General features: G+C 50.7%; 1 protein-coding gene across 3 annotated transcripts in view; it reads right to left on the bottom strand.

The window, feature by feature from the left end:
• Positions 1-785: 785 nt before the first annotated feature.
• The window catches only part of RABEP1 (rabaptin, RAB GTPase binding effector protein 1), a 101917-nt gene continuing 90460 nt past the window's right edge, over positions 786-12242 (bottom strand). For all 3 annotated transcript variants that reach the window (XM_077893100.1, XM_077893099.1, XM_077893098.1), the window contains 7 exons: positions 11872-11970; positions 8390-8530; positions 5397-5586; positions 4813-4868; positions 3100-3198; positions 2242-2358; positions 786-1686 (listed from right to left, as the gene is read on the bottom strand). In XM_077893100.1, the coding sequence (XP_077749226.1) occupies positions 1585-1686; positions 2242-2358; positions 3100-3198; positions 4813-4868; positions 5397-5586; positions 8390-8530; positions 11872-11970 (804 nt within the window). In that variant the 3' untranslated portion in view covers positions 786-1584. The remainder of the gene's footprint in view (positions 1687-2241; positions 2359-3099; positions 3199-4812; positions 4869-5396; positions 5587-8389; positions 8531-11871; positions 11971-12242) is intronic.

The following is a 12242-nucleotide window of genomic DNA, read 5'->3' as shown; positions in this document are numbered from 1 at the left end:
TGTGTGGGTATAGCATCCCCGGGAGCTCCACCCAGAATGCGAGCACTCACCCTGGATGTGCTGGCACTATGGTGGCCTGAAGCGCCTGGGGCTAGTCGTCCCGAAAGGTATCATTTGTTGGAATACAAATCCCAGTGACATGGTGACTGGATCCTCTCCCTAAACCAAGTAACACTTTATCTGGTTTAAAACCCCTCTGTGTGCTTCTCGCACGGTGGGCCTAGAGCACCGGTTCTGTGGTTAGCATCTGCTCTTCGTGCTCCTGTATGAAAACTACGACAGGCCCCATGTAGTGACTTGCAGCCGTGCTCATGTCCCGGGGCAGCTGGCGGGGGTGTCTGCAGGCCAGCCCCTCCCATGGGGCCGCGAGGCCTGGACTGAGGTGCCAAGGCTGAGCCTGAGGCTACTTCCTGCATGTGGCTCCTCCTCGCAGCCCGCAGTGCGGCCCTGGGGCCACCTGCACAAGGAGCTCCCGTATCCACTCTGCGGACAACCCTGTGAGGTGGCAGGTGAGCACCAGCCATGTCCCTGGGCTTCCCAACACAGGGGAGCTTGCAGCCGGCACCCCTGCTCAGGTCGTGGGAACGGGGAGGGGCCTGAGCTCACAGCTCCGCAGCCTGGTGCCAACCCTGACAGGGTTGCCCCAGGGCCCGCACAGGGCAGTACCCACCCCACGCCCAGGTCCCAGCCTCCCAGGCCTCATCCTCCCCGTTACTGCCCTGGACCCTTCGGAAACAAGGCACCCAGGCCCACAGACCAGAGGTGGAAATGAGCAGGTCTGTGAGTTTATTCTAGATGTCAGACATAGCTTGTTTTATTAATACTATCTTTTCCACTGATCCAATAACTAAACTGAAACAGTTTTCAAAAGAGTAGACGTGCCCGTTCAGCTTCACCCTGGTACGTGTGGGCCACAGAACACCTCCGGGGGGGGGGGGGGCAGAAAAAGTGCTTCCATGCAGTCTCTTGTGCTTGTCCTGTAACCTCTGCTTCCACCAAAGCCCCCCCCACCCCACCCCCGTCTCACAATTCATTGAGCTCCTGGACGGGTGAGTCTAGGCGTAAGGAAGGGCCTCCAACCCGACGGAAAACGGTAAGACAGATGCACTGAGCCGAGCACCAGGGTCCCTAGCCAGCTGCCTGCTCTCAGACTTCATATTTTAATATAAAATACTCGTACAGCACACGACACCTTCTGCTGGCCCAACACGGTCACCGCTGACTCCAGACAACAGAAAGGGAAAGGCTCTCTCCCAACATCTAGGAACAGAAACTGTCATTCCAAACACGATTGGGCTGTTGCTCGAAAGGCAGGAAAACATTGGATAAAGCAGCACTCTGTCCGTTACCCGGCAGACCCCACCTCAGCGGAGTCCAGCATGGGCCATCAGTGTCCCCGTGGGAAAGTCCTTCCGCGCACGTCCCCCTGGCTGGGCTGCCCCGCACTACACGTGCTTCTCCCACCAGAAGCAAGCATCGCTCCAGGCTTCCTCTGTGACGTCTTCAGTTAAGAGTTAAATAATAATTAATGTTGCTCTAAGAGGAGTTAAAAACCCAGAGTGCAGGCCAGCGTCCTGCACGGGGTCATGTCTCAGGGAGCTGGTTGATGTCCGTCAGCTTGGTGTCATTCAGGATGGCCCGCACCCGCTCCAGGGAGCCCGCCTGCCGGATCCGCTCCAGCTGCACCTAGGGAGCAACACCGAGTCATGGCCTGTGCCCCCGACCTGGGGTCCCCGACTTTACTCTGGTTTCACGGGGATGGGGCCCGTGAGCCACCCCCCACCCCCACCCCAGACCAGGCACCTCCCAGGGCTGCTGTGCTGCAGGCCCAGGGTCAGGGCTGGGACCCTGGGTGGATGACCCCTGACCCCCAACCCCACAGCTAAGTCAGGAAACCACCCCAAGCATCAGAGTTCAGCGCCTCATCCTGACCCCATTGACGTCCATCGAGCGCACCCAGGTGGCAGGCCCAGGAGCACCACAGCCAGACTCAGGGACCCAGGGGAGGCTCCATGGGGAGGACAGCCTGGATGGCAGGGGTGAGGTGTGAGGAGCAGGGACACAGGGCGCTCCACAGAGGGAATGGGGTTCCAGGACACAGAGGAACCTCTGTAAGTGTTGCCTGGCCAGCCAGGGCCTCACATCGACAGCCGGGACTTGCCTTCCCTCATCGATGGCCTGGGGGGGCGGGGTAGACGGGCCGGCCATGAGGCTGCAGCAGGCCCAGGTGCCCGGTCTCACCTGAAGGGTCTGAGAGAGCTTGACAAAGTCTCTCTGGACTTGCTCGCTGACGTCCAGCTCTGTCTGCAGCCTCTGCGCTTTGTTCTTCTCTTCAAACATCAGCTGTTCCACACTCACCTACGATACAAGTTTTGAAAGAGGATCAATGCCAAGGAGCCGTACATCTGTATCACTTTGGGGATCGGGGAACCTGAGGTCTGCCTCTCCAGGAGGAGAGCCGCAGGGAACCCAGCAGCCCCCGGGGCTGACTGCGCAGTCTGAGGTCCTCCTAAAATGGCCGAAGTGCCAAAGCTGCCCCAGTGTCCTCCTCCCCCCAGTAGCCTAGGGACCACCGTTAGCAAAAGGCAGCTGCTGGGATCAGAGGTTGCACAGTAATAGGGACGCACACTTTGGGAACCAGCACCATCTAGCATCTGTGGGGAAAGGGGCACACATGCATGCCCCAGGCGACCCCCATGACCTCCAGTCTGCCCTGCAGATAAGCATGTCAATGGGACCACGCGGGAGCCTTAAGAGACAGTACGCAGTGTTTCCATCTTTCGGGGTCGGAGCCTCAACCTAGGACCCCCACCCCACAGTTGGCCTCGCGCACTTGGAGCCTAGCTGGACTGATCTCCGGCAGTGTGTCCCTGGGAGATGGTCACATGGACGGGCCTGGGAGGATGGTGCCAAGTGTGCCCATAAGCCTGGAGGGCCAGGCCCCGGAGCCAGCGACCCGAATCACAAGGTCCTTTTCCCTCTGCAAGCGGCCAGCCCAGTCAGCCCTCAGGGCACAGCTCCAAGCTGCCACTGTCAACAAGCAACAGGTGACCCCAGGTTTGTGGCACTACATCATGAAATCACCAACACAAACACCACCTTAGCAGCAGCCTCCTTCTTTAACTGTTCTTCCAAAGTGATTCTCATCTCCTGGAGGCCCTCGAGCTGCTGAGACTTCTCTCGGAGTGTGGTCTCCAGCTGTGGAAGGGAAGCCAAGCTGAGCCGGTGCCTGTGGCCTGGAGAAGAAGTAGCCCCGCCTTTGGGCGGCCCAGGCCCTGGCCATGCTCTCCCCACCCTTTCACCAAGCCTGCTGTTTACGCTTCAAGACCTCCTCTTCCTTCCATCAGACATCAGGTCCTCTAGGTCCTAAGGCCTGACGGGGAAGGCAGAACATAAACGTGTGCATAACTGACAGCATGTGAATGTGGAGAAGCAGCATTTAATTCTTCCAGAAAAGCTGCCATGACATTGATCCTGAACAGAAACATTTTCCAGGGGAAGGAGGAGGGTGATAAGGGGAGAGGGTGGGAAGAACCCTCAGGAGGGGAGCGGGGGGGGTGGGAAAACGTACTCAGAACCGGGGTGAATCCCACTGCGCCAGGCCCTGCAGGACCAGGCAGGAGAGCCCTGAGCGGGCTGGGAACACAGGCTCCACCCTGGAAGCGGTGGGGACCGTGGGGGGTGAGGAGGATGTGGGGGACCAGCAGACAGCAACACAGTCACATTGGCAGCCCTATAATGCTGAGAGAACCAGGCATGCTTCAGAGGCAGAGAAAGACGTTAGGCTGGGGCAGGGAGTGGGGTGAGCATTGAGGTCTGAGCCCACACAGCATCGTGTGCACAAGATGGGACACGCTCCGAAGCTGATTTCTGCCCATGCAGCCCCAACAGCACAGGAGCCAGACCGCACTGGGCTGCAGAGGGCCCACACAGTTCCCAGAGCCCCTGCCGGGAAGGGAGGATGTGCTGTCCAACGGGGGACAACAAGTGTGTTTGCAGAAAAGAGATCAGGAGGTAAGGGTTCCAGGCCCGAGACTGTGAGGGAAAAACCAAGGATGCCTGGAGAAGATGGAGGGATCGGCGACGGAAGACCCTTCTGTGAAGAAGCATGAGTGGGCCAGGAGCGAAGGTGAGAGGGCCATTGAGGGGCCGGGACACTGAAGGTGGTAGGGCAGATGGTGGGCACAAGGCTGTCACAGCGGAGGGCAAGGGGCAGGTGGAAGGGAGAGCAGGTGGACAGCACCCGAGGCCATCGGGCACACAGAGGGACACACAGTGCTGCTCAGCCAGGCCTGTTGGCAGCCTGGGACAGGCTGAGACAGGCAGGGAGTGGGGGCTGCAGCTGTCGGTGGAGACCATGGACACTGAGAAAGGCAGGTGTGAACGAGGCGCTCGGGCGGCTAAGCCTATGGGACAAGGTCTGGGAGGATGGTGGGCTGTGGGCAGGTGCGGGCTGAGGTGTGGCCACGAGCCTGGGAAGGAAGGGAGCGTGGGGGGCGGGGGGTGTCACGGGCTCGGTGAATTGAATGGGGTCTGCTACCAGAGGTGTGCGTGTGAAGACGACCGGCAGCTACAAATGCCCCCTCCCATTGGTCAGGGACTGTGCTCTGCTCTGGTCGCGTGAGCACCTACATGCCGTGACCCTGCTTGCCTGTCCCGTGGCCTCAGTGTCCCCCAGCATGGGCTTCCCTGTGCATGGAGCAGGCCCAGCAAACGCGCTGCCCTGGTACTGGGCAGAAGCTCTCGAAGGGCGGGACACTCACCTGCACCCATCACCACGGATGCAATGAATGTGAACGTCGGAGGACTCACCTGTCCTTTTTCTACTTTTATTCTCTCTAGTTCCGCTTTTAGACTAGAAATGGAAGCTAGAAGGAAAAGAGAAGTGTCAGCACTTACTGATTATTTTGCACCTGTTTTGTTTATGCCCCTTTCTACCACAAGCCCCACCTCAAACTGTGAAAGCACTGAGCTCAGTGAGGCACAGCGGGACATGCACCTCCTCAGGAACCCCTCCCCTTACCCCTAGGGCACGGTGCCCCAGGGAAGTGTCTGCACCCTCTCTGACCCTGGGGTGGGGAACCAGCAAGGCTCTGGTGACACTGCAGGGCTCTGCCAGGAAGGCTGCTCTCCCTGAAATAGGGGATTTTTGTGGTTTTTGAGTCTCAATTAAATCAATTTACTCTGGATGTATCAGAACACCTGAACACCCCTCACTGTTTTCTGTACCTCCTCTACCCATTTTCTGTCTTCCACATTCTCAGCCCTGGCAGCACTGTTTCCCATCCGAGCCTGCCCACCTTCTGGCCCCGCATACCCCCACGTACCCCTGTCCCCCGCACCCACCCCCCGCCTGGCTCCCCACCACCGCCCCCCAGCAGGGCCCGTGTCCTCACCCAGCTCCTCCTTGCAGTTCTCTATCTCCAGCTGCAGGGTCTCTTCAAGGTTCTCTTTTAAGCACTGTTCTGCCTGGATCTGCTCTTTGAGGAACAGTATCTCTGCCTTCAGCTTCTCCTCCGTGTGCTCCGCCGCCGTCCGCACATGCACGATGCTCTCTCGGTACTTGAGGACCAGCTCCCGCAGTGCCTGCAGCCGAGGAACAAGTGCTCACTCAGTGTGTGATGGGGAGAGACCATGGAAGCCCCCAGATTTGCACCTGTTGTTTTACACGGTTCAGAAACCAACACGGTGCCAACTCCCTTGGGGGTCCCTGCCCTAGTGTTCAGCACGGTGTAGAAATAAGACATCTGAGGCCAAAAATGTGCACTGTGGACAGCAGGTCTCTCCGCCAAAACTGGCTCATAAGCAGAAAAATAAAAACGTTAAGTAACTTGCAGGGAGGGAATCACCATGGATGGCTTCCAGGCCCCAGGATTAGCTGGGTACATCTGGAGGGAACTAGGGGTAAGGACCCAGAAGGCTGGAAGGCAGAAGAAGGTGTGGAACGTGAGGACCAAGTGCATTTGCTCACTCATGGACTCAAACACACGCACTTGCTGAACGTCAGCCACAACCTGCTAGAGGCAGTGAGGCAAAGAACTTTCCACCATGACCACCTGTTTTTCTAGAATAAATTCAGTTTAAGCCTTATTTTATTATTTCCCTAAATTTTAGCTATATTCTTTAAAACAATCCAATTATATCCTAAAGCAATTCTAAGGTAAACGCTGGGATTCTTAGATAACTACCAGATGTATGTAAAATCAGGAATAGCAGAAAAGAGAATAATGAAAAAACTGTGGTAAGAAAAGCCTAAGATGTACTCCTAGAGTGGGTCTAAGAGCCAGGCCTCACAGGTTAGACGGGTGACATTCCTCAAGCATTCCACAAAGTGTGGAAAAGTCTAGAGAGCATGGAAAAGAATCCTCCGCCCAAAAAGAACCACTCATCAGAGGGGGATGGTACTGGGAGTGCAAGGAGACAGGACCCCAAACTCTGCCAAGATCAGCCAGAGAAAGTGCCAGCAACCTCCATGGACACAGAGGGTTAGGGCAGGGATAGGGTGCTGTGGCTAGGTTGGCAAGGTGGCCCCATGAGTACATCAAAACAAAACCAATAGCAATGTTGATACATATACAGGCAAAAAAAAAAAAAAAAATGAGTTCCAAATTGTAAAGGTTGAATCTGCAGAGTAGGATCAAGGAAACACTGTACTGTTTCATAAAACAATTTCTATAATGTCAATTTTAAAATATTATTTCTTTTTAAAAAAACCCTGAAACTAAAGATTTCACCAGTAACATCTTTCTATTTTGTTTTGAAAACTGCCCTAAGAAGCATCTTCCTTGCCTATACTGTTAACAGTTTACTTGGCTTTAGCCTAAGATACGGTTTGCTGATGAAGGACTTGACAATGGAGCAGCCTAAGTGTCGGGAGGGTCAAGGAGAGATGTGTACAGCCCGTCTGAACTCAGGCCCAGTTAGTACCTGGATGGAGATGGTTGTGAACGTCTCAGGGAAGCGTGTGGTTTCACAGCCCAGACTCACCCAACGAGAAAGGAACAGAAGTAACCCAAAGTGTCATAAAAGTTAAGGGACTGCCATTTACCCTTTCAAGCGTGACCCAGAAAAACAAGTATCGCAAGCAATCAGCCTGGCAACTCCTTCACACATTTCACTTCCAGCATGTTCTCAGTCTGCTCCTGCAAGAGTAATTTATAGACCGATCCACCAAAGGATTCTCGGGACACTGAACACATGAGCTACAGGAGGAAAAACAAACTGGACTCTCAAAGCTCAGAGCTTTTGTGCTTCCAAAGGCACCATCAAGGAAATGAACAAGATAATCCATGGAATGGAGCAAAGGATCTGCAAAATGTCTGCTGAGGGACTTAGATCTAGACTATATACAGAGCCACAGAATTCCACAATAAAAAATAATCCAATTTAGAGATGAACAAAAGATGTGACTAGACACCTCTCGAGGAACACAGATAGATGGGCAATAAACACATGGGAAGACGCTCAGTATCATCAGCTGAGTGCCCAGCAGAGTGCGAATGAGAACCACGAGATGTTGCTTCGCACCCACTAGGACGTCTGGAATAGAACAGTAGGGACAGGAGAAATCCTCCTATAATCACCATGGCATTCTCACAGGACCCCACGATCCACTCCGAGGTTATTCCTCTAGAGAAATAAACCAAAAAGCGTACAGGAATGTTTGCAGCACATTATTCACAGCAGGCCACACATGGAGACAGCCCGAATGCCTAACAACAGACAAATGGATACACAAAACGTCCATGCCGTGAAGTGTAGGTGGTCACAAGAAGGAACGGGTGCCCTGATGCCTGCTTGACAGCACAGATGAACCCTGACAACAGTATGCCGTGTGGAAGAAGCCAGACACAAAAAACCACAAATTGTGGATTCTAGTCCCACAGAAGTCCATAGTATGGAAAGTCCATCTATGGAAAAAAATAGGTTAAGCAGCTGCTTAGGGCTGGGGGTAGTGGGGAGAATGACAGGGAAGGGGCTTCCTGCTGAGGTGATAAACAGTGTCCTGAAATTGACTGTGGTCACATCAGAGAATATCTAAAAAACACTGAATTGTACACTTTAAAAGGGCGAATTAGAGCGGCCCGGGTGGCTCAGCGGTTTAGTGCTGCCTTCGGCCCAGGGCCTGATCCTGGAGACCCAGGATCGAGTCCCACATCGGGCTCCCTTCATGGAGTCTGCTTCTCCCTCTGCCTGTGTCTCTGCCACACTCTCTCTCTCATGAATAAATAAATAAAATCTTTAAAAATAAATAAAAAATAAATAAAAGAGTGAATTATTTGGTATGTGAATTATATCTCAATAAAGCCTGTTTCAAAAAAGAACTGGTTGGCAGCCATTTCAGAAAACATATTTGTTTGCATTTTCGATCATGTGGAAGCCCAGTTACCTCCACAGTGTCTGGGAGGATGAAGTCTTCTGCTTGCTGTAATGACACGTGCAAGCTGTGCTTTCCCTGCAGACTGTCATTATCTTTCTGTAACCTTGCCAGCTCTTCTGAAACCTGCTCCCGGGACTGCATCAGCACTGCCTGAAATAGAAACAGATATACTCATCACAGCCAGAAAGGTAAATCCTATCTGCTGAGAAAAATAAGGTCAAACCAAATGAGGGCTGAGGATGGAGGATATGTCATAAAGCTCTGTAAGACCTACAAGAAGCTGCCAGAGATATTCCTATTTGCAGTCTTCTACTCGAACAGACAGGCAAGCAGCAGCCTTGGAGCCCATCTTCCATGGTTTCCACCAACGATATCCCTGCACTAGCAATGGACCAGTATCTCCAGTGGCTACACAGCCAGGACTTAAATCAAATGGAGCACATGTTACCTCCTCATAGCATGCATTCAACAGAAGCAGGGAGAACAAAAGAGCATGGTCTTCCTCCTTCATTACACAAATGTGTGTGTATGTGGACTATGTATATACAACCAGCTGAAGATCACTGAATGGCCTGTGGACCCCAAATACTGGAAGTCATCAGGAGGACCTATGCTTAGGAAGTACAGGACACTTGAGCAGCTCACTCTGAAGATGGGACAGGCTCCTACCGCTGCAGGCTGATGTGCAATGTAATTTTAGGTATTTAATGAGAATTTTAATCAATATAAAAGTTATTCTGGCTAATCTGAGTATAATGATAAAATTCTACGAAAGTATTTGATTTCTGCTAATTTCTAACACTCATTTAACTTAAATGTATATGTAAGTGTAGATTATTCACTCCTCCAATGTTTATTTAACAGCTGCTACTCTATAGGAGGCATTTTGCTGCATACGAGGATACAGAGATATAGGACTGAGATCTGCCCTTGAGACGCTCACAGTGCAGAGGAGGGAGAGCTCAGTAAACCCACAACTGCCCAGCGGAAGTGCAGGTGCTAGGACAGAGAATGGGTACAGCGGGGTAAAAGGACAGAGGCTCCGAGGGGAGAGGCTCAAGGACATTTCCTAGAGAAGGTGATCACTGCATTCTTTTTTTTTTTTTTTTTTTAATTTATGATAGTCACAGAGAGAGAGAGAGAGGCAGAGACATAGGCAGAGGGAGAAGCAGGCTCCATGCACCGGGAGCCCAACGTGGGATTCGATCCCAGGTCTCCAGGGTGATCACTGCATTCTAAAGGACAAATAGGCTACTGGCAGGCACACAAGGTCACATGTAAAGTTTGGCCAATTTTGTTGGCTCTTACTTATCTTCTGGCCAGAATCAATTGTTTTATGCTCACTTTTAACCCATTTATAACAAAAGATCAGCATCCCACTTCTCTAAGACATGAAAAAGGGGAAAAATAAAATGTATATAGTTACTTACTTTTGCAACGAGAAAAACAGAAGGATAAATCAAAAATAAAACCACCATATACAGGAGGGGCTAGGAAGAGGGTGAAACGGATAGGGAATGGAAGAAATCTGAACATTTACACATTTTTACAGTTTTGACTTATGAACCATGTTGCATGTTCAAAAAAAAAAAAAAAAGTAAATCAAAGAAGAAAAAGGAAAACCCGAAAATGTAATACAAACAGAACAAATGGAGCAAACAGATAACATAACCACAAAGGAAACAGTTAATTGAAGTAACTTTTGAACACTGTGCAGACTGTGAATCTTTAGCTGGGATACATTCTAAGAGCAAAAAGAGCTACAAAGAAACGCTGAACCTCACTTAACAGTTTTGCCATTGGTAGCAATACTAACATGGTCACTCTGTAACTCTTGTTCCCACCTTGACCAAGGGACCATACTGAATACCACCAACAGTGGACCCGCCCCTCACAACATGCCCCTACTGTCCTAAACTCCCACTGACTCATCATCTCCATGATGTTCTTGGCCCATTCATCTAACCTGAATCTAATCACATTCATCTAACCTGAATCTAATCAGACAAGATTCTATGAGGCAGTTGGTCGGGGCTCTTCAAAAATGCTAATGTCACAGAAGACAAAAAAAAGGGGGGGGGGGCAACTGTTCTAGATTAAAAGAGACTAAGTGACTAGACAGAAAAAACAATGTGTGACCTTTCATGGGTTCCTCCATCAAAAAATTAGAATAAAAACCTGAAACCACCTATAAAAATAATCATGGGCTTTGGGAACCATGGTCACATTTTAGGGATGTGGTAACTGCACTGTGGTAGGGTATAGAACCACCTCTCTGTTCTCAGCAGACACATGCTGAAATATTTAGGAGCATCACAATGTCTGCAACGTATTTCTAAATGGCTCAGAAAACACACACACACACACACACACACACACACACACACACAAAGGCACAGAGATGGAGAAACCACAGCAGCCATGTGTGAAAATGTGGCAAAGTACTGACAACTAGTAAATCTAGAAGATTTAGGAAGATTTTAGGAATGCTTACTCTATAACCTCTCAAAATCAAAATTTTCCAAATAAAATATTAGAAGGATACTAAGACCCCAGGCATTGTCACAGCTGCTCTTGTCTGAGGGGCAAAGAAGAATCTCTCTTCCTCAGTATGAGAACCTCTGAAGGTCATGTCAAGAAGGACCCCAACAGGACCCCAACATTACTCTGAATACTTCTACGTCACTCACAATACACAGGTTTTAAGGGGAGTCCACTTGGAACGTGTTTGTACAGGCAGGTGGGGCTGAGAAAACAAGCAGGGAAGAGATAAGAGAGGACAGTGGAGTGAAGGCAGCTAAATACTGGTTCTGTCAACATTTAGCAGTGATTTTTACACTGATGGTTATCATTTTGTATTCTCTGTCAATAGGTATGGAAAAGGTATGGAACTCTCTAGTCAATGATTAGAATGAGATGCTCCTCGAGAGACCATGACTATTATTTAGGATCAGCTCAAAAGGCACTCAGATACTGACCTGATGCAGATCAAAACCCACCATTCCTTTTCCCACACATCCACCCCTGGCAGAGCTGGACCAGGGGCGGCTTGTAGGATCATCCCAGCAGGACCATCATCTACAAAGATCATCAGTGCCTGGGAGCATGTGTCACCCTAATTCCTGTGACATTGATTAGGCTACTCTCAATAATTAACTGCTCAGGAAAGTACAAGGATAGTTCAAACACTCCATCTGCTGGAGCTCTGAGAGATTTCAATAGTCACCTTGTATTTGGGACCAACAATTAGTGCAAAGTTTATTCTGTTCAAGTTTCTGAAATTGGAAAAGTAAAGGTAAAGGTGAGAGTGTTTTTTTGTTCAGGAGGCAGGCTTAAAAAGCCTGTCCTTTACAAATGTTGCTTCGGCCCCAGAGAGCAGAACAGTGTGACCACTGGGCCAGGGAGACATGGTCATAGCAAAGAGGGTGAGACCCAACAGAACAAAGGGGACTCTATCAACCCAGTCAATGCTGATTTAAATGTTAACTTACCATCTGCTCCTGAACATCCCTTTTCGCCTGGGAAAACCCCTGTTGTAACTCTTCAAGTAAGATCTCAGATGCCTGGGCTCTGAGGACGAGTGCAGAGATCTTAAAAGAAAAAAAAAAAGGACACACAGACAATATAGTTAGGAAGCTGGTGATTCTTATGCGAACCCTTCCACCCCTGCTTATGTGATGTCCAGACCTAACCAGCTCATCACTCATTCAACGGATATGCATGCATCTATGGGGTCTTGGCCCCTTGTGTCACACAGGGCAGCACCAAACATCCCTGGGGCTGCGCACTGCTATACATGAACAGATAGCACTTTGTGGATCTCAAGACAGAGATGTTAACCCACGAGGCCTACTTATATTAT

The sequence above is a fragment of the Canis aureus genome, chromosome 3, assembly GCF_053574225.1.
Source record: "Canis aureus isolate CA01 chromosome 3, VMU_Caureus_v.1.0, whole genome shotgun sequence".
NCBI classification, from domain to species: domain Eukaryota; kingdom Metazoa; phylum Chordata; class Mammalia; order Carnivora; family Canidae; genus Canis; species Canis aureus.
The sequence above is the reverse complement of the archived record's forward strand: the minus strand, read 5'-3'. Positions and strand labels throughout refer to the sequence as shown.